A 23769-nucleotide genomic window follows, 5' to 3' on the forward strand; every position below is an offset into this window, starting at 1 on the left:
ATTCATTATTTACCCGGATGCGGGTGACACATTATGGTTTTAATGAACACTTTGAAGGATGGCGGCGAGGGGACGGGCCACTTGGCTGATGGCGCCCCTCCCCATACCACCCTGAGGCGCCTTCAAGACACACTGCAGTTAATGCAGGTCTGAAGCGGCAAAAAGTCATTTACTGTTTGGATATGGAGGTACCTCGGTTCATTCTTTCACCATCTCCCCTGCTCCACTGCACCTGCCTGCCTCAAGCCTATGAACCCAACCTTCGCACTGCAACAAGCCGTCGCTGCTGGATAGTATGCTACGCGGATTTTGGTAATGGGTTTCACCATTCCCATTCTAGTCTCTGCATTCTATCCTCGGCTCAAAACGACCTGCTCCGCCTCACAATTCCTCTGCTAGAGCTCCCTCTGTCTTTGTCCCTCCTGTAACTACTCCCTTTGAGCGCTCAGCCAGCAATATCAGCGTGGTGAGACATCGTATGAGAAGTCGAAGGGGAGGAACTTGGGGAGGAAGTTCTCGCCCTCCGACTGAGCAGTACCCTGAGCGTGCCACCTCCTCTCCCTCCCCTGAACTGCATCATCCTCCATTTCATGGGGCAGGTAGATATCCAAGCACTAGAAGTGGGTGGGGTCTGGCTCGTTCTTCAGGTGTTGTTCATGGCGACTTTGCTGTCCACTCAGCTAATTTTCCTTTGCCCATTCATCCCGCTCCCCACTCAACCCAATTCAGGTTCTGTAGCTCCCTGAACAGGCTTGTCATTACTGCTACTCTTTCCATCCTCTTCAGTGAAGAAAACACTCAAACTGCCTCTCAGGTCGAGAATTCTAACTTGCCGTAGGAGGACGCTCCCAGATGTAGTAATTGTAGGGATACTAGAAAGAATGAGATAGACAAGGGCCTCTTCACTTCGCATGGCCATAAATTCGGTGGCAATCAGCATGGTGAAGGGGGTAGCTCTGCTGCCACGCGCCCCTCTGGTGGTTCGAGTCACGACGGGTCTGCTCTGCATGTTGCATCTAGCGACGGTGGAGAGCCACACGGCAGCGTTTCCAGGGACGAGGCGGATGAGTGGGCATGCCCAATCATCGAGGAACCCATCCTGGATGACTTCAACTAGGCTGACGTGGCTTCCAGGTGGCTGGACGTGGCAACCAGAGATATGGATGAGGCTGTCAAGGGTTCGGACGTGGCTGCCTGGTGTTAGGATGTGGCTTCCAGGTGTTTTCTATCTGGTCTTTTTGTTTTTGTTAGTTTTGGATGGAATCTGGTATCCTATCTGGACTATATGTCAGGGCATCATCTCACTGTTTCTTTTGTGGGTTCTGGACTCAAGAATTGATACCATTTTTGGTTTTTATGCTCTTTGTGGACTGGTTTCCCCAATGTTGGGGTAGTCCAGATTTTGCTGATACTCTACGTTAAACTTGGTTGAGGCTTCGTCCTCTCTGTATTTTTCTATACATATTAATAGATTACCTTTACTTAGAAAAAAGAAAGTGTATTCATTATTTTATTTCCATCTCATCATTCATGTTGATATGAAAAAATAAAAATAAAATTATAGATATCACATTCATAACATAAGTCATGATTTATATAGGTATCCATGTACCAGCAATGTTAAGCATAATAATTTGAAGTCATTCTTTCGTGTATTGATTGTGCATGAAACTTATGACTTTGGATTGCTAACTGATACTTGATATTTGATCTTACCAACACATATCATTATGACCCAAACATTCATTGATCTGTATGTTTTTGTTCCAGTAACAACTAACTGGGTTATTATCTTACTTAGTAACAAAATGCATCATATGGATAGTCATTAGCAAAGATAGACCTCAACTCATTCCTTTTATGAATAAAGTTGTTTGTTGTGCTCTTTTATATATATATTATTTGAAATACCTAGATCAAAGCATGGTATGCAACAACATTTGGGGAACATATCTTGTACTCAACATCTCCTCTAACAAAAATACACCATACATTGCTTTATGTTTAAATGGTAGTACTCTTTCAATACCTCGACCCTATAGGTTGTATTTATGCTCATGGAACCTGTGCTCAGGTTGTGTTCATCAATTATAAGAAGTGTTAAATTAGGTCTGAATGTTGTCCCAACAATCATTCCTTGAAAAGTTAGTGTAAAATGTCATGCGAAAGTGATAAGCATTGCACATAAATTTCCTTTCAGTGACTGACATTAAGGTTCAATTGTAAAATTATATCAAATTAAATGCAATTACGTACCTGATTCTCCCATCTGGTGTCGGTCCACATTGTTCCTAGTTTCTGATTCCTTTACCAAACCAACCGATTCCTCCCTGCCTATCTGGGATCAACCTCTGCGGTTCTCAAATCCAGAGAACTTCGAAATGGAAGTCCACTGGCCCCCGTGCTCAAAACTGCAAGAACAGCTCAAAATTTCCTAGTTCTCAATTCAAAATCAAGCCCCTGGCTCATCCCTACAACATTTTGATTTTCTATCACCCTTCTCTATATTTTCCCCCCTCTTGAAATCCTCCTTCCTCCCTCTAAATAGTAGAGGTCCCTTCACCTCTACGTATCCGTTCACTGCCTTTATGAAAGGATATTATTTTTTTGTTAAGTGGTGGTTGCTTTGTCATGCTTCTTGCCTTTAATTGAATCAGATCCCCTTACAACATCGAGTGGTATCACTTTTAATTATGACGGTTGGTATTTTAATTTATTAAATAGTATATGGCCATAATGATTTTAAATATTAAATATTATTTTATGTTTATAACATATCAGGTTTAATAATAAGGTTTATGGGTTTAGTTTATTTAATATACATTTTGGGTTATATATGAGCTGGTAAACCTATGAATAAACTCAACTACATTTCTTACTAAGTGTATATTCCTTCTATTTACGAGAATTATGTATTTAATTAACATTTTTTATAATTAATTCATTTATTTTATATTTAGACATTCTCCATGAATAGTCAATATATATATACTAGTGCAATGTATATGATGCATGCATATGTAGCTATCATATGCATGTCTCATATGCATACTAATATTGCTATGATGTTCGTGATTTGAGATAGGTTGTTACATAAAGTCACTTTTAAATTAAATTGACTTTACCACTTATAAAGTCACTTTAGGAGAAAAGTACAAATAAATTTGGACACTTTTCCCTAGACCAAAGATCAAAGCCTTAGGGAACCACTTGTCCTCTGATACCCACATTTTAACAATTCTTTTAAGATAATCAACTTTATAAATCAAAACATGTGAAACATTTCTTGTCAAAATCCAAAAATCACTAATTAACTTGGAAATGTAAAAGAAAGGAAGTGTTAAAACAAAATATCAATATGCAATCAGACTTGAAGCATGAAAAGAAAGCACGTGTTTGAAATGATTACAATACTTGCTTTTGGAATAGACTTTGCATATGAAAACTCAAACCATCAAGAGACAAGTAAAGTAAATGTAATGGAAAGTGCTCTTGCTTAATTTTATTAATTATCTCTACAACAATATTACAATTTAATTCTTCAATCCTCAGATCTCACCCTCACCCAAAGATATGGATCTCACAGTAAGGAGTCAATAGAGGAGTAGAGGATCCCTAAGATGTCTACTTCAACCAACTTATGTTGGAGGTAAAATTTTAATGAGGCTTGGAGCCTTCCGACACTAAAATGCCTAGATGAAATGCAAATTGTGTTAATTCCCCAAATTAAAATAATGCTACATGTAAATGCTTCAAAGAGATTGATTTGCAATGCTTGAAAATTAAGTAGTGTTCAACACAAGTTGCAATATAACTTCAATTGAGGGAATAAAATTAGCTTACAAGTGTTGCATGTGTTTCATCAATGAATTAAAATGATACAAGTAATTTTCTTGAAAGTAAAATTTGTTTCAAATAGACAATGACAATAAATTGCTCCAATATTCAAGATAACAATGTAGCATAAAATTGAAGCATGTATTCAAGTGCTCACAAAACAATTTAATAAGGTAAATAGAAATGAATCAAAGTTTGTTAAGAATATAAAATGCTTGCATGTAAAGTATGAATTGCCCAAAGTAAAGTGTAGGCTTGTAGCTTCAAGCAACAATGAAATAGAGAATGCAAAGCTCAAATGAAATTGTAATAGACTTTAACTTAATGAAATGTGATAGTGAGGTCGTGTTAATTCCCAATTAAAGCATGCATGTAAGTGAATGAAGTATGAAAGCTTAAACCATGCAAATGTCAATCCACCCAAGAGAAGACTCCCTCTAAATGGAGAGATAGGATACCATGGGAGAAATCCCAAACTCCCACAAACAAATTAGGTCTTTTATTAATATTACAATGAGAAGAGGGCCCTTCAAAGTCCTCAACTAAACTTAAGGAGAGTCCTCACAATAATTGCTTGAAACTTGGACACTAGACCTCTTTTATTGAGAAAGTAGTGACAAGATCTCACAAAACTTATGCAAGGGAAACAAGGTGTGAGTTTCCTCCAAATGCCCAAGGCTTAGAAAGGAAAATGGGCAGCCCTCTAGTGAACTCGACTTGGCCAAAATAAGCCTCAAAAGGGCTCATGACATCCTTGGAAATCGATCCCCCAACATTTGTCAAAGGTTCTGCAAACACTTGCTAAATGTAGCAGGAGGTTGCTCTTCAAAATCTGTCACACAAGAGTTAGCAAACAATCCAAACAATGACTGCAAAATAAGTTAAGTTTTAGTGAAAAAATCAACAAGATAAAATGTATATGTACAATTATAATTTACAAAAGGCTAAGCTAAAGAGTGAGAGTAAACTCTCGCTCTTTGCTTAGCCATCTTCAAGCTCTTAAATAGAAAATGAAAGAAATGAAGTACAATGTTTTTTTTAAAAGAGATTTAAATTTAGAAGTGCTCGGCCTGTGTACAGGCTATGTGCCAAAACCCACGCAAAACCACTTTGTAAGATAAGACTACGAAGCCTCAAAGAACAAATGAGAGCTCCTTTAAGAATGTATCAAGAGTGGGTTGGTCTCTCCAAAGACTTCCCCTCACGCTTGATTTTGTGATCCCAACAACATGTTCCCTCTACAAAACTGCAATCAAGAATTAGTTCCATATAGATTTAACAATAAACAATGATAAGAAACTCTAGAGATTTATTTAAAACCAACTAGAGCATTCTATACCTAGAGCATACTTCTAAATCAAATGTCAATGCAAGATATCTCTACATTAACAAATCTCCAAGAGCATATGGAAACAAATTAAATCAAAGCACAAGTAAAAGGAATTATACCAATGATCAACAATTCATCACACTCCCAAAGGAGGAACACCTCATGAATGAAACCCCGAAGTCTTTATTGATATTGCTGAAAGTGTACAAGGCAGTAGCGCTTCTGCAAGCATAATAGCTGGTAACAATATGATACAAACGAGAGCTCAAGGCTCTATTATATAGAACTATAGGAGCCAATCACAATGTAGAAGTGATTAAACAAGTGGCATGAGGTGAAAATCCCAAAGCGGAATTCGAATTTGTTGAATGGAGCTCCAATGCTTAGTGTAAAAATAGAATTCTGGCATGTGGACATAATTTTCTTCTTCCCTTATGTGCCAAATTCGAATTTTATGATGAAATGATATGTGTATATGGGTGATAACTCATGTGGGGAAAATTTCCCACAAAAATATCCACCAAATATTCTCCCAAATCCTTCCAAATGTGCATTAACTTCACAAATTCGAATTTCCAAGTAAGCAACTTTCTCATTTAATGCCAAAAATTCGATTTTATTTGAGCACATGTCCTTTCCTTGATTTTAGGAGTCCACATCACCTTGGGACTTCACTTTAACTCCCCCGTAATTTTCCTCCTCATTTTCACAACATTTAGCATGTGTGGATAGTTATTTTTTTCCATTTATTTAATTTATGGCTTAATTAATTGCCAAATTTCCCACTAAACTTAGGAAAAGTGGGTTTTGAGAGTTAAAAACACATTTTTAACCCCTCAAAGTGTGTCATAATAGAAAGTTGAGGGTGAGAGGTGCAAATTTCATTACTCATACCCCATACAACTTCTCTAGACATCACTTATTACATTACAAATACAATTTTATTAGCAATTTCCGTAGTGCGGAAAATCTAAAAAATTAAAAAATGACTACCTAAACCTAACCAAATTCCACGATTTTTTTGTGTGATCTAGTATGGTAATATATATCGACCCTAGACACTAAAATGTGTTAAGAGCTCAACCTTCAAACCGTCACCCCGGCTTTGGGGTAAAAAGTGAGTGAAAAAACCCAGAAAATTATCCGCCTCTCAAAAAGAAGGGATAATTAACCAGATAAAAAAAAACACTCCAAGGTGTACTCATTTGCGGATCGAGTCCCAACATCCTAGACCTGTTATAGACTCAAAACTCATCATTACTAATATCACTTATTACAATTCCCCGCAGGGTGTGGAATCTGAATACAAGAAAGATGGTGAGAAAATAGAAGTAGAGTTCAAAAAACTTTGTTCACTAATGATATCTGATGGTACAAGTGTCCTCTGGATCATCCTTGGTATGGAGTCTTCATATAATCATCAGGTGCCACTCCAGTGGTCAACGGATTGTAAAGAATTACTTATCAAAACCAAACATGGTTTCTAAAATATATTCTACTCAATTAGAAACAACAAACATAAAATGATAACATAGCTATAGTGCAAAGTTCATCGCAAAAATGCAAATAATCATATCAAGTTCTCCCTTGGAATTTTCAATAGGTCAAAATATTTTTCTCTGCCGCATATTTTTTAATAGGTTGGGAAATATTGCATATCCTAGAAAGCAACATGATCTTCTGTATTGATTTACATTCTACAAGCATTACTGCCCAGCACATTAGAAAATGATAATGAAAACTCAAAAAACAATGCCCAATAATTTTAACATATTAAGATTCCTGACATAAATAGTCATACATAAATTAAACCTGCTTTTTCTCACAGAAATCTCATTGAATTGAAAGCAGTATTCAACACGATTCACCATTCTGCAAGAACATATAAAGCCTTTTGCAAGCAAACATGTAATGGAGATAACTTTCACTAGAATCCGGTAGTAATTTTCACCTTTGCTATGCCTCCAAGAAGAACAACTGAATGTCTCTCTTTCAATCCCTTGAGTCCTGCATATGTTGCCTCAACATTTGTTGCCTTGCTATCATCCACCCATAGTATTCCATGTTCATCCTCAAACACTGCATCAATTGCTTTGAGAAGCTTTGTCAAATATTTATCCCATCATAAGAAAAGAAAAATCATTGCTAATGAGGAAACAGCCATTGTTTTATTAGTCAATGACTAAACTGAAATAAGAAAAAAACATCTACTCCGCAACCAAGAAAACACAAAGCCTCCCAGATAGAAAGGAGGATGCTTATACAAGGACCTCTATAAAGAAGTTGGAATATGGTGTCATTTGGAAGGAGACCAAAACTTAAAAGACAACAATGCCTAGGCTAACGGAAGACCACACAAAATGTCTATTCTTTTATTTGATGTACTCAATGAGAGTTCCTGAAGTATAGGTTATAAAAATTAATTTTGGTGCCTACATTTTGTCTGCTCAAAATAATGCAATTCAATGCCCTGAAAGGCACTGGAAGAATGCAAAGCATGAAGACTGATAAGCTTCTTGGCACTGCATATAACTGGAATTCAAGCATCAACAAACATATGCATCTGAGGTGTAAGCTCCTAGACTTATCAGTACTTTAATAAAAATCCATCACAGCAACTGATTTCATTTTCATGAAGATGGTTTGATGCAATTGATTTGTGCCAGAGTGAACTTCAGTAAACCTCTCGGAAAAATATTGACAGTTGATAGAAACAACTTCTATCATCCAGTGATGGTTGTTTACCATACTTATTACAAATTTCGCTTCAAGTTTGTATACATTTCATCTTTTCCCAGACTTCAATGAAAACCAAAAATTTCACCTCTTTCACAAGAGATGTCCAAGCTCTTAACCACGTGAATTTTCAGCCTTAGGACTGTTATGAAACAGTATAAACTAGCAGGAGATAAAGTACAATATTTCACGTTATAACTGCCAAATATTCTAGGCAATCCAAAGAGAAACAATACCAAACTACCTTGATAAGTTTCAGCCCTCTAGGGCAACTTATCATATATAAAACGGATCTGAAAATTCACTTTACACCAGTTAAAACGGCAGTAAAACAGCAAATATAAAAGCAACAAAACAGCATTTCAATTCCTCGATTATGATTTCCACTTACTCAACAAATTGCCCTTTTACTTATGTCAAATCACCATGACATATAAAGCTGCAAATATCAATACACGAAGAACATACATGGCTGAAAATTCTAGACATTCCACAAGTTTTGGACAGCAGAAAACTTCATCAATATGCTCAAGATGAAGTTCAAGTACATACCATATCCCTCTCTCAAGGCTAGTGCAAACTCACTAGCCCTTCAAAACCATAGCTAGGGAAAACAATGAAAATCCTAGCTCACAGAAGGGGCTCCAACATAAAAGCACTCCAACAAGTCCTCCAACAAAAGACATTTTCTTATCTTCTCCTTTCCCACCAATTATACCCTAGGCTTTTATTACAAAACCCTAATCTCACAACTCCAACACATAACCCAACTCTAGATTTACAAAATGCTCCAAGAAACTCCAATAAGACCAAGAAACCCTAGTGACTCTAGAGGGGGGAGAGAGAGAGAGAGAGAGATCAAGTGCAAACGAAGACCAAAAGAGAGAAGACTAGTGCACACTCCTCTCTCGCTCACATCTCAATGAAAGAGTTAATACAAGATGACTGAATATGATATGATATATGATCATCTCAAATTCCTCCTCCACAAGAGTAAACCCTAGCCACAAGTGTAAACTCCAAACCAAAACATCCTCTTTCCCTTCCATAGCTTCTCGTAGGGTTTCCTCATGAACTCATGAACTTCAGTAAATCACTCCAAGAAGACCAGTGCAAAGACAAGTCCAAGATGATGATGGAAGAGTATGATGATAATGAATGAGAAATAATTTCTGCTTCATATATATGCGAGACAAGGATGGCCAAAAATATAATTTGAGCCCAAGCCGTTTCAAGAAATCTACAATAAAAGCATGTAGGCCAACACAAGTGAAACAAATCTAAAGATTTATTGGCTTTAGAAGACGAGAATTGCAACAAAGAGAGGTTGCATGCCATCCAAGTGAGTATTCTATCCCCAAACCTCTTCCATTTACTCTATTGCACTTCATTTCTGCATTTTCTTTTGTTTAGAGGAAATTTTTATATATTTTCCAACCACATTAAAAGCATAGATCTAAATCTGGAAATTTCTGGGTGAATTTACCCAATAGGGTTTTACCCAGAATTCTGAAAAGTGATTTCCAGCTTGCTGAAAATTACCTTTTTTCAGTCCTTTTAGGTTGAGTGGTGGCCCCAAAAGCCTCAAGATTAACCCTCGTACCTCTCCACCACTAGACAATATGGAAGTGCTTAGGCACTTGTAGGGTGGTTGTTATAGGCTAAATAGATTGTTGTCCCTGCATTTTCTGCAGACCTTTTGGTCTGCTTCATAGGGCAGCAAACCGTTTTGGCTTGTAATTCTCTAAACATTACCCCAAATTGAAAACTAATTGCACAGTTGATTAGATTATTTTCTGTAGACCAAAATTCATAGGTCACATGCCGTATATTTTATGTTTTGGTGCTAACAAAATCACTATTTAATTTTCTGCTGCATAGTCATGTCTTTTACAGCTAAGCAGTTGAGAGATTAACATCTCCACTTCAAGTGAACCCGTATAAGGCACTACTCTTGTTTGGGATCATTTGGAGTTATCTTAGGGACTCCTCCCTTGGCCATTTAAGAGGTTGTTGGACAGTGGACCTAAACAACGGGGGATTGGGCTGAGGTGAAAGTGGGCCCCTGCTTTGTGTCTGCCCATCTAGCAGGTTGTCAGGACCTTAGCAACCCTGCTAATCGGATTAGTAACATTTTTTTAACACCAATGTTGGGGAGAAGGTCATTCAACCTGATCATATACGACAAGAATTCACTTTAGTAAGATTTTAATTATTGTCATGTACTTTGATGAGATTATTTCTTTATGGACTAACCTGCAGAGGCTCATCTAGCAACTCCGTCTGAGGGAACTTCATCAGAACCCAATCAAAACAAGAGGTACACTACAAGGTCCTCGAACTAAGATGAGTTAGTATTCATTTCAGAACCTAAATTTTTTTATCAATGTAGGAAAGGTCGACCTAAATCTAGGGAACAAAATTTATGTGCATCTTTATTTGCATTACTCTCGCTTAAAGAATTTTTCTAGCATCAAGAATCTTTAATCCAAAACACATTAAATAATAACAGTGGCTTTGCCTTGGTTGACTGATCTATATAAACCAATTAACGTTTCACAAATAGCTAGTCAAACCCATGCTCTCCCAGATTCTATAGACAAACTACGGGGAGATCATTCACAGACCATGCAAAATCTGCATGAATTGTTTACTAGAAACATGCCAAAATTGAAAGTAGAACATGTAGATGTAGCGATGAAATGTTTTGTGCTTGCACTAGGTGGTGATGCATCTAGATGATTTTCTAGTTTGTTGAATAATAGCATTAGTGATTTTAATATGCTAAAAGATAAATTCTTTGAAAAATGGGCTGAAATTTGATCTCTTGACCTCAAGAAATCAATTCCCAACTTGCTAGAAATTGCATCTTGTTGTGGGTAATAAGCCTTCGAATAATCTTAAAAGGCCTATCTAACATCTCCCAGCCTCCACAGCCCTAGATCTGTGAAAATTCCTTGAATGCAATAAACTGGAGATTTATCTTCTAGCTGGTAGCAGTTTACATGTCTTCTGAATTATTATTCAGCAAATAGGGATAAATTCAATATTGCATTCTTAAAAATTAAACGTTGCGGAAAATAAATATGGAACTGAGAAATAGATGCACACACACAAAAATATAACACTGTTATTTTTGACAAAAGTCCTTGGAAAAACCCCAAAGGGAAAACCAGTGCAACAGATGAGGCTTTTAGTATTATCTTCAGCAAATTCAAGAGTACAATGATCTGCTTGCTAATCTGGCAAAAGCTCCAACAATCTTCTACTGGAAAAATAATCTGGAAGACACCCTTGTCTCCCTCCGCAACTGTTCTAGCCCCTCCTAGCCACTCGCACCCTTGTCTAGAATTTTCACTTCCTTCTGACATGCACAGATCTAGCTGAAGAGAAATCGTACCTCGGGATCACCTCCAGGCAAGTCATCTATCCTCCCTCTGCCTCTAAAACCCACTCGCTCTGCCTCCAAGACACTGATCTGGAAACTGGGAACTAAAACATGACTCTTCCGGCAACTCGCACTAGGTAAAATGGCTAAGTCACACTGTTGTATTCGGCTTTGTTGTTGACTTGGTTGATTCTTTGATTGGATTGTTGAACCACCTAATGAATGAAATTGTTGACTCTATTTGGACTGAATGTATTAAAAGGAAGAAAAAGCACTTCTGGGTGTTGTGTTGGTCTAAATGACACAGATGTTTCTAGTGCATTAAGTACGATTCAAGATGGAAATGTCGTTGGTTTGTGAAGCAAGTTGGCTTCAGAAGTTGTTTGTTGATCCATTTTATCTTGTGTTGGATTTGACCACGGTATATTGTTCTTTTGTTGAGCATGGTTGTTGATGTTAACCTCTGTGAGAAGACACTTGTTGTCTGCTAGATTCGACCATGGTTATTGGTGTTTGTTTCTGTGAGAAGACACTTGTTGTTTATTGGATTTGACCATGGTTGTTGATGCTTTCTTCTGTAAGAAGCCCCGACAAAAGTTGAATGAATATCTGGATGTTGTTTTTGAGTTGGATTCGACGTAGAACACTTTTCTCTTGATGAGAAAGTTGTTGATGTTTGTTTCTGAGAGAAGCCACGGCTGAAGCTGAATGAATCGCTAGTTGTTCAGCCTTTTGTTGTCTGTTGGAATGATTGAACAAGTGTTGAAATCCACCATGGCTACTTTTCTGTTGTTGAGCGGAATGTTGATGTCAGATTCTATGGGAAGCTTGGAGTTGTTGAGAACCCCTCTCTCAAAGAGAGGGAGCACTAATTGTACAACATCATATGATTGACAGTGTTCCTTAGGATGTTGAAATTTCTAAGTCTAACCGTTAGAAATTTTATCTGTATTCTTCTGGTTTATTTCTTCGACTTATTAATTACAAACAAGTTATTTAAACATCTAAACATCGAAATAAACACAATATAGTGTCAACTATCTACAAATCAACAGCTGAAAGAAACAGCAAACACACAAGTGACACCGTTATTTTTGGACAACTCGTCCCTCAAAAACCCAACTTGGGAAAACCGGTGCAATAATTTTGAGGGTTTATTTATTATGCAGTTTATCCTTGAGTACAACTGGGTGCCAAACTGGCTCACCCAATAGAGAAAATAACCGGTAGTAATACATCTCTATTCGGAAGCAGATATTTAGAAAATCTGCCCCACGAAACCCTCTCCAGCACAACTGAAGCACTGCATCAGCCCTCCTGGCCTCTGCGTCAGCACTCTGAGGCACTGCGTCAGCCCTCTGAGGCACTACGCAGCCTCTACGACCTTTTGTGTCACTCCTGCTACCCTCTGCGTGGATGACGCAGGACCTTCTGGCTCTGTGCTATCTCAGCTAGCCTCTACGTTGCCTGCTCTGGCTTCTACCTCTGTCTCTCTACCTCTGCGTTGGTCCCTCGGCACTATCTCTACCTCTATGTCCGGTACTCACTGCCCCTTGCTGCAAACTAATCACTGATTCGACTTTTCTTAGCAACCCCGATCTAGAAAATCGAATGACTGATCACTCTGGTGTGTTCTCCAACTGACCTTCAAGCCTCCTCTTATACTTCTCATGTTGGTCCTTCAATGGTCGAGAATACATCTCTAATCAACGGCTAAGATTAGATTTGGCTTGATCCATATCTTTTGGAACCTTCTAACCTAGTTTTATATTAATACCCATTAATATTTTACTTTTCCTAAGTTTAGACTTAGGAACTCCATTAAAAATATTAATTACTTTAATATCTCCCAAACCAGGTAGAATCTGCTCAAACCATTTATGGGTCTTGGAGATTTCATGTGCTTTAGCCTCTCCACCAATTTTCTTTGCTAGAGCACATCTGATGCTACCCCAAATCAACACTCCCTCTTAGTGAGGATTGTGCTCTAGTAATACTCCATACTAAGCATCACTCTGATTATATGACATCGGTACCTGTGCTGATGCTAGGCCTCCCCGCCCAACATCCTCTGCACTGCTGCATCCTATACTGCTGCCCATGGCTCTGCCACTGCCACTGCTGCATCCGTACAGCAGCTCCCTCTGCATCCATGTTGCTGCTGGTCCTTTCTTCCAACACTGCATTTGCACTACAACCCCCTCTCATCATGCTGCATCGTGCTACTGCCAACTGCTACTGCACTGCAACTCAGTTACTAAGAAGTAAGTAACTGATCCACCCAACTTCTGACATCCCTGTCAGGCTAGAAACACTCTCGATGTTGAAGCTCTCTCTGCCACTAACAAGTGCTCCCTCTACTGCCTATGTGTTGCTGCAACAACTCCCTACATCTCGCACTGCTGCAACCTGCTAGCTCTGCGCTGCCCGAACTCATGCACTGTAGCACTCTCTACTGCTTCATCCACATCTGCCAGTCTTGCTACTCTCTCCTCGGGGCTCCCGTAGCAAGGTATAATCCAAGAGTTTGGGTGACTCAAGGATCTTGCCCCTCATCGCCTGTAGTCTTCCTGACTACAGCTTGATGTCTCCCTACCTCCTCTCTAGAGGTACATGAGCACTCATGGCACAATCATCATCCTCCTCTACCTCCTTTTCCACCTTCACTGGCGTTGCCTTCGAGTCAGACGCCTCTCCCTTATTCTTCTTCCTTGGACACTGGTTCGCATAATGACCCAGTTCCCCACAATTGAAGCACTTAACCTTGGAGAGGTCCTTTTTCTTCCTCTTCTCATGCTTCCCCGCAGATGCTTGAGCTGCATCCTCTTCCTCTTCCTTCTTGATCCAGACTCCTTTGCTGCTACTTCCCATCTTGCTCAGCCGTTTGATCTCTTCTTGGCGAAGAGCCACCCACAATTCTTCCCAATCTGGAAGATTCTCCCTGCGCAGTATGCTCTGGACAAATGTCTCCCACTCCTCGGAGATTGTGTTTAGTGCGGTCCTCACCATCAACTCCTAATCCGGCGTGGTCCCTATGGAAGTCGGTTGGTCCCAGATCACCTTTAACCAACCAAAGAAGTGATCTATCTGCTCCCCCTTCTGCATCTAGTATGAACGCAGCTAATTGTCAAGTAACATCTTCCTCTGCATGGAAGTATGTTGGTACAACGTCTTCAAGGTGTCCCACATTTCCTTTGTCGTCTCCTTCTCGGCAATATGTTGGACCACATGATCCTGACCCCATCAAGGATGATGCGTTTCGCCCATAGTTTTAAAACTCCGACTCCGACTCCGACTCGGCCGAGGATCGACTCCGAAACGGTAATGACTCAGCCGGCTCGATTTCAATGACTCGGTCGTTGTAAAAAATACATTAAATATTTATTTTTTTCATAAAAAAACATAATTTTAAAGATTTTCATTCATGTTTCCAAACACACAGCATTATAATATAGATGGAAGACAACAAATGATCAAAGTAGGCTCATGAACCAATCCATTATATCAAAATGGTACCCAATGGCAATACATAGTCAACTGTCATACATGATCAAAGACTCAAAACAAAAAACACATAACCAAGGAGGCTAGAAATGGCCTCTACAACAAAAGTAAACTGTGACGGTGACCAGACTCCAATACTAGTACTACTGGCTAGTAGCTACTGCCAGAGGAGCCAAGATCATGTCGATCAATCTCTGGATCATCATCATCAAAGTCAGACAGGGGGCCCCATGGCTCCTCCTTATCATCATCATCTCCAACTGCAACTGTAGAAGTGGTACCACTAGCAGGCTGTGCAACTGTAGCAGATGCAAGCTGAGATAGAGTAGATATGCGGCTGCGCTTCTGTCGTGGTTGAGCAGAGGAAGCACCTACAACTGGAGTCCTTGCTGGTTGTGAGACTGAGGCTGGTGGATTGGGATCTGCATTCAACTGAACAGGCTGAAGTTGAACAGCATGTTCAAGTTCAACTGATGTCTCGAAATCTAAATCTAAATCAAGATCCTCACCAGGATCAAACTCTGATGGACAACTCTCCACTACCCAATCTGATGTTGGATCAATGTCTTCCAACACAATGGGATCTGAATCAGGTCTTTTGTTCAGCAAATGGTTTCGTCTGAGCCGAAGGTTGTATTGGACATAAACTAGATCATTTAACCGTTTTTTATCCAAACGGTTTCTCTTCTTTGTGTGAATCCTCTCAAAGACAGACCAATTGTGCTCACACCCAGATGCACTGCAAGTTTGACTCAAAATACGAATTGCCATCCTCGTACTTCTCATTATCAGTCGGGTCAACTGGGATAGCCACTGTTCTCAAGGCGAAGGACTTGATGCGATGTCTATCTAGAATGGACAGGATCCTGGCCTTCTAGACCACAAAGTTGGATGCCCCGTCCAGCCTGTCCTGATCCCTCAGTCCATTCATGGCCATCTCTCTGCTCTTCCTTTCAACACCTCTGAGTCTCTACTTCCCTCCGGAAGTTCTTTCTTCGACTCCCTCTGAGTCACTACTTCCCATCTGGAAGTTCTCTACTAGACTCCCTCTGAGTCTCGATTCCCTCCTAGAAATCCGCCTACCAACCGTCAAGTCGCACCTCTCCGATCTCCTGTGCACCTGCAACACTGATCCAGATACCTTGGCTAGAAATTTGCCTCGGTAGCAACTCCCTCCACCTTGGTTTTGCTCATTAGGTACTGTTCTGACCACAGCACCCCACCAGCTTCACAACTCGCAAATTGCCCACAGCTTCCTAAACCCCAGCGATTGAAGGACTGAGCCTCTAGGCTCTGCACAATCCCGGCACTGGCCGAAATGCTCCCCTTGCCAACTATGTCAACCTTCCTGGCCTCTGCGTGGCTCTACGTGAGCCTTTTCTACCCTTCTCAGCCTTTCTCTGGCTCAGTCTAATGACGCAGTCCCTCTGCGTCAACCCTTCTCTTGTTGCTTTCTACAACGAACAACTTTTGTCACTTGGGACAACTGTTTCTGCTGCAAATGCTCTAATTCAGCTCATGCCTTCAGCTCTCCTGTGATCTGTAACCACGCTCGATACCATGTTGAAATTTCTAAGTCTAACCGTTAGAAATTTTATCTGTATTCTTCTGGTTTATTTCTCCTACTTGTTAATTACAAACAAGTTATTTAAACATATAACAACGAAATAAACACAATACAGTCTCAACCATCTATAGATCAATCGCTGAAAGAAATAACAAACACACAAGTGACATCGTTATTTTTGGACATCTCGTCCCCGGAAAAACCCAACTTGGGAAAATCGGTGCAACAATTCTAAAGAGTTATTTATTATGCAGTCTATCCTTGAGTACAACTGGATGCCAAACTGGCTCACCTGACAGATAAAAATAAGCGGCAGTAATACATCTCTATTCGGAAGCAAATATTCAGAAAATCTACCCCATGAAACCCTCTCCAACACCACTGATTCAGTGGGTGCCTTCAGCTCTCCTGTGATCTGTAACCACGCTCTGACACCATGTTATTTAGAAGCTTCTCACCCAGTTTTATATTAATACCCATTAATATTTTTATTTTTCCTAAGTTTAGACTTAGGAACTCCATTAAAGATATTAATTATTTTAATATCTCCCAAACCGGGTAGAATCTGCCCAAACCATTTCAGAGTCTTGGAGATCTCATGTGCTTTAGCCTCTCCACCAATTTTCACGGCTAGCGCACATTCGATGCTACCCTAAATCGACATAGGATGTGTGCCGAGAGACCTATGGATTAGTCAGGAAGATTGTCACTCCCTTAGGTAAGTTGACCGAGAGGGCAGCGAGTGTGGTCAGGGAGCTTGGTTTGAGGCATTGAGTTTGTGATCTCTCCCTTAGGTTGTGTGGCAAAAGACCTATGGATTGGTCGGGGAAATTGATTTCAAGTTCTCTCACTTAAGTTGTGGGCCAAGAGACCTTGTTTGCGGTCATGGATTGAGATAGGGATTCCTCCCTTAGGTTGTGAGCCAAGAGACGTTGTTTATGGTAGGGGAGATGTACCCTGTGCATATGATTCCTCCCTTAGGTTGTGAGCCAAGAGACGTTGTTTATGGTCGAGGAGATCTACCCTGTGCATATGATTCCTCCCTCAGGCTATGGGTTAAGACTCGAGAGACCTTGTTTGTGGTCGGGGAGATGGACACTGTGCATATGAGTATGGCCTCATGAATGATATTAATTGATGGGACATGGCTGACGCTATCTTTCCTTATGATGAGACTTGTGATCTCTCCCTTAGGTTGTGGGTCGGGAAGCCTATGATTGGTTGGGGAGATTGATCTTGATAGAGAGAGAGACTTGTACATGTGATCTCTCCCTTAGGCTGTGGGCTGAGAGACCTATGAATTGCTCAGGGAGATTGATCTTGAGAGAGAGAATGAAAAGTAACTCCCTGGCTAAGAGGGTGTGTTGAAAATATAGTAGCCATGGTTGGTATTTTCATCATGAAGAAATTGAAAATTTTGAATTTTGACTTTTGCCTCCTAAATTATTCAAGTTGGCCTCCTTGTTCAAGTCAGTTGGCCCCCTATGAGGTACCATAGGAGACCATCTCCTATATAAAGGAGACCATCTCTCCTCATTTGACATATCAATCGATCTCATGATGAGCTCTGTTCCAGCGAATAAAAGAAAGAAAAAGGGGGTCGGAAATCTTAGGAGACTTGGCACTTGTTTTTCTGGTCAGATATTATGTTTTTGGTTTTTCTAGATGTATTGATGAATTGAACTCTCTCTCTCTCTCATAAGGAAAGACTTTTCTGGTTTTTCCCCTTGTGGGTTTTCCCCTTGGCCTCAGGCCTAATTTCTTTGTCTCTTGTCTCATTGTATCATGGTTATTTTCTACTGCTCTTTAAATGTTTATTGGTTGATATTTTCTTCTGTATAATTGCTTAATGACATTGAATGTATACTATGTGAAATTAATGCTAACAGATCATTGGAAGTAGTTATATGTGGGAAAAAAAGTATTTCTAGCTTGTGCTCTAGAAATATCAACACAACAAACAGTTAACTCCTCCATCCATAGACCCCATCTAAGGCACTAGACCTCATTTGGTTAGGTGAAGTATTCAACAGGAATGCTCCCATAGCCTTTAAGGAGGTAGTTGACCTTAAAGAGTGGGGATTTGGGCCACGGTGATAGTGGGCCCTGTTACCTGCGAAATGTACCTAGCAAATAAAGGAAGAGAAACCAAGGCTGCTTGGAAGCAGGAGTAGGAGCGACAATTTTCAGAAGCTTCCATGTCAGGAGTGTTTTTCATACAATATATATTTTTACATATTTTGATGTATATATGTCAATAAAAGCATGTAGAATGATGAATTAGTTATAAAAAACATAAAAACATGGATTAAACCATATAATATCAATCATCTAGTTGTTATAATCTTCATCAACCACAAGTCCACAAGTTACAACATCTCAATTCTCATCAACCTTAAAGTTTCAAAGTTCCAAAATTCAATATATAACATTTGTCATCACTAAAGTTGTACCTGTAACCATTACCAAACAATAACAAAGAATATGAAACATGAAATGAAACATTTCATAAAGCATCATATTCATAATTCATTACCAATGAGTTATAATTGTCTACTTCAAACTTCGGACTTAAATTGTCATATATTGTTTACAAAACATACCACAATAAATATGAAAGAGTCAATTGTTATTAAAAGTACTAGAAACTAGAAAAGATAAGTAAATCTACTATCTACTAAAATTTCTTCTTTCCACAAGAAACTTCTAATTTCTTTTCTCGTGATCTATGAACAATGGGAGTCTCCTCCTGCATAGTCTGACAACCACGTCCAAAACCAGAAGGCACGTGACGTCCATGTAATGTTGCAGATGGAGGTGGCGGAAAAGTTGGTGCAACTTGAGCATTGCTAGTGGATGGGGGTGACATTGTTGTTGATGTTGTTGTTGTTGCTTCATCCTCATCGTCTAAAAGTTTTGCTTCCAACTGTTCTAAATGTAAGGCTGCATCCTCCAAATTATTCTCCTCTGGATTGCTGTCCCAAGTGATATATGCTCTATAAAATCAAGCCCACTTACAATAATGTGTCAGCAAGCTCAAGTTGTAGTGTACTTAAAGCAAGCATTTTGCCTGGATTTCATTGAGGCATTTTATTTTGACATTGTGGATGTAGGTATGGATGCTCCAACACCTCTCCGCAGAAGAAATATTAACCACCTGTAAAAGCGCTTTAACTGCCAATTTGGCAAAGCTCACCCAAAGCCATACATGTTTCACCATTCAACAGGATCCAATCTATCTCTATCATCGATTGCATGCAAAGAACCAAACATTCCAGTTTGACTGAAGTATTTGCTTAATTCTCCACGCAATCTAGCACACTCCTCCCTATCAAGGACCAGCTTGTCTAATGCTAGCATGTACCCATTTTGTACCTCTGGATCTGTATGGGGTTTTATCCTAACCCCACCCCCAAGTGCAGGTTTGGCCAACCAAGATGGAGAGTGGTATTTTGGCATAAGGAAATATGCCAAGGCATGGAGTGGAAAACCAAGATTATCCCACCTTTTAACCACACGTTTGTGAATATGTTCATACAAGATGGCATCTTTCAGTTGAACAATATCTTTGATTTGCCCTAGCATCCATCTTCTCATACAGCTCCCCAATCACCAATGCATTTGCATCTACAAAACAAATCATGCTATAAATGGGCTTGGTGAACTGCAAAACATACTTCACACTTGCTCAAAACTGACCATCAAGAACGATGCCCTCCACCTCTTGAAAATCTTCCCTGTCAGAATACCTACCATGATTCACTTGATACCATGCTAGTCAATGCCTCTCTTACCTTCAAAAGGCACCTGAAGGTGAGGTAATAGCTAGTAAATCTAGTCTTTGCAATCTTCAATAGCTCCAACCTTGAGTGACCGTGGAAAAAGCCATGGGCATTACTATGATTGGTAATAAATCTTACCATGTACTTGCCTTTCTTGTAAAATGAACTAACCCATTTGTATTCATGTTCCTTTATCTTAATAATGTCATGCATCAAGAGCTTCATTGTGTGAACCAAACACCCAGACCAAAATATGTTAGGGTATCTATCCCCAATGATTGCTCCTGCTGCCTTACAATTAAAAGCATTATTAGTAATGACTTGGATGACATTGTATGGCCCAACACTTTCAATTGTTTGAATTAATGGTTCTGCAATGTTGATGTCAGTCTTGAACTTATTTGAGTAGTCATGAGATGAAAGAAAGACTGCACCTGTTGCAAACACACTAAGAACACATATCAATGGCTTTCCTTTTACATTTGTCCAACCATTAGATACAATGGATACCCCATATTCATTCCAAGTAATTGTGAATTCACCCAAAGAATTTTTTATTTTGGATTTTTCCCGATCAAGTCCCATGGTTCTAGCTTTGTCATACCCAAGGCTCTTGTATCCTTTAGGGGCATCATTTATGGCGGCAACTATTTCATGCCAATAAGGTGAGTGAAGAACATTGATTGTTATGCCACATGCAAAGAAAAACCAAAAAATTCTTGCATCCACATCATCCCTACAACCATGATCAAGGAATTTTGATATTGTTCTACACCTTAAAGGGATGTCTACGCTAGTGGCTGCAAATCTACTACCATGGGTGGAAGTCGATGGAGTTCTTGCTCTATGTGTGCTAGTGGTGTGATGTCCACCCTTTGAATTGTTTTATCAATATTGTGGTTCCTCCTCTTCCCTTATATATTTGGCTCTCTGTTGTGTTGGCACATTTGCACAAGTTTTGATTCCTATTTGTTTATTTCCATCCCATGGCCTTTTCCCACATATGCTTTCTGGCACGAGTGTATGAACTTGTGTAAGTAGATTTGCAATTGGGGCATATAAATTTAGTGGTTCCACCCCCTTTTCCTCCTTCAAACCTTCTAACATATTTCCATCAGGGTGTTTGGTCTACCCTAGTTTTCTTTCCATCATCATCTTCATCACTTCTTCTTCTTCTGTTTCTCAACACCATCATCATAGCAAAAAATGAAATTGTTACCACACAGTCTAACAGGGGTCCTAGGACGGGTACCTATGGGACAACTACTAGACTTATGGACAACAATGGGACAAAGACCCACTATCACCGCAATCAGTGTCCCCTGCTCTTTACTTTCACCGTGGGAAGAGTCTCGGTATTGAGGAAATCATTTAGGATGATAGGATCAATGACGAGATATGCAATGATTTCCGAGGCTTATTCAAAGGAGAAGCTCAATATGAAGCACACTTGATTCAACGAAGCTTAATGGCTCGCCAAGAAAGACCAAAGGAGCGAGAAATCAAGATCTAGGGATTTACAAAGATACAATGAGGTTAGGTATATCTAGAACCAAGATTTTCAAGATGATATAGGACCTCTCAATAAGCTCTTAGAAAAATCCAATTGTTTCCAATATAGGTGTTGCTAAAATTGAGAGACCTAGATTGGGTCCACATAAGACCTAGGGTTTATGACCTATAGTGGGAGGTAGACCTCCTAGGTGTACACTAGGTCAGGGTAGGACAATGAAAGGGTCAAAATCATAAACTTCCATTGATTTTTATATGCAAAGGCCCTTAAGAAGACTCCTCATCAAGATGTTCAAGGTAATTTTCAGGATTGCAGGTAGGGCTTGAGTTTTCTCACAATCCAACCATGGGAATTGTCTCAAATTTGCAGGAGAGCTAGAAGGAACATCAGCATAAAGGTTGTCCAAGTGGTTTTGCAATAGCTCTTCTCTAATGCAATTCGCACCAAGCCCTAGTAGGTTGTCTAGATTTAGGGCCAAAATTTAGAAAGGGGAGAAAAGGAAAAGAAAAAAAAGGTGATCACCAAATTGGCTTGGATTATTGCCTTGTCCTTGGCTATGGAGTCTATGTGATTCGAAATTTGGCCAAAATTGTCTTCAAGGAGGCTAGAAAATGATGCCCTAGCAAGCACTCTCTAGCATTGACCCACCCAAGATTTATGGATTTTCATGGAAAGAAAACAAGTTCTACTCCACTAGGAACATTCATCTATCTAACAATCCTCTACAATGATATTCAATAATTAGGGCACAAGAAAAAGAGCTAGTTACAAAATTTCCACACATTAGACATTTTTAATGTAAAAATCCTTAACAAGATTACCTACAAGACAACAAGAGATATATCCAATCCAAGATCAAGAAGATGGCTCCAAGAGAACAAAATTTCAGCTCCAAAAATATTGAAATGCATCAAGAGATCTCCAATAGAGAATCAAGAAAGAAGTGTGAAATTCTCAAGAAGAGATATCCAAGTTCAAGTGATGATGATCCAATACAAAATGAGGCCTCTCTTATTTATATGAAGCTCCTCAAGTTCGATTTAGCCTAATTAAGCCCCTAATAATATTTTAATGTGTAAAATAACATGTCTTTGGTGACAAGCCCACCAAATAGCAACTAAAGTGAATGATAAGCCATCCCAAGAGGGCCGAAATAATGCAAAACAGAGTAGGAAGGGCCATTGGAAGGCCAAGATGTGTCCTCAAAGTGCTATGATGAAAGAGAGGGCTTCAAACATGATGAATAAAACAAGGACACCCTTCAAATGCCGCCAAACATCTCCAAACCCCATCTTGGGCTCTGTGGGCTCCAAATGGGTCTCCAAATGATTTAAGATCATGTCAATACTCCATCAACGAGGGCTAAAAGATGACACATGCCCTTGCATGTCTCTCGGGAAGAGACAAAACCTCCTTTGGGCCCTGGATCAGCTGCCTGTTGAGAAATGTAGGGGCAGCGAAATTATATGATTTCTCTTACTTTGATAACTGCTTGTGATGTATTTTTGCCTATCTTGATTAGATTCTTCTTCACCTTAATTATTATTGTGTTCTTTTCATCAAACAACTACCAAACCATAAAGAACAATGAGACAAAAGGACACAAGATATAGGTGATCAATCAGAGCCAAAGCTCTCCACTTGAGAGGAAAACCCACAAGAATTCTTCTTATCTTATAGAATCTTCAATTGACGAATTCCAAGACCTATGACCCTTGACCAAGACCCTCCAAGACCAAGTCCCTTGACGAGCTTTCCTTGTAGCAATTCCTTAGCAACTACTTCAATTTCAACCTCCAGCAAATTCTTCTACCCAGCAAATTCTTCTGCGACTTTGACCAACAGATTCCACTGCAACTTCGAAACCCTAAGTCCCCAAAAGCAAACCCTTGTGATCCATGAGGAATTATATTGGTTGAAAGAAGAGTTTTAATTAGTCAAAAGAATTATTTGAGCAATTAACCATAAGAGGATTTCAAAAATACATATTTAAAATATTAATGTGAAATTCAAATTTACAATTCCCTCCAAGGTTAAATTGAAGTCAGCCTCATCCGGTCGGCCAACCCTAAAGGTCGCACCCTTTCACTTGTGGATTAAACTATGAACATG

General features: G+C 39.5%; 1 protein-coding gene across 4 annotated transcripts in view; it reads right to left on the minus strand.

Moving 5' to 3' along the window:
• LOC149153543 (uncharacterized) overlaps positions 1-23769 on the minus strand; it is a 387251-nt gene that overhangs the window by 147242 nt on the left and 216240 nt on the right. For all 4 annotated transcript variants that reach the window (XR_016262915.1, XM_089440848.1, XM_089440849.1 and 1 more), the window contains one exon: positions 7119-7246. Coding sequence is in view for 3 of the 4 variants with exons in the window: in XM_089440848.1 (XP_089296974.1) it covers positions 7119-7246 (128 nt within the window). In the remaining variant the exon portion in view is untranslated. The remainder of the gene's footprint in view (positions 1-7118; positions 7247-23769) is intronic.

This window comes from Pinus tabuliformis, chromosome 9 (genome assembly GCF_031772625.1).
Source record: "Pinus tabuliformis cultivar Carrire ecotype Pingquan chromosome 9, CPIR1, whole genome shotgun sequence".
Classification (NCBI taxonomy): domain Eukaryota; kingdom Viridiplantae; phylum Streptophyta; class Pinopsida; order Pinales; family Pinaceae; genus Pinus; species Pinus tabuliformis.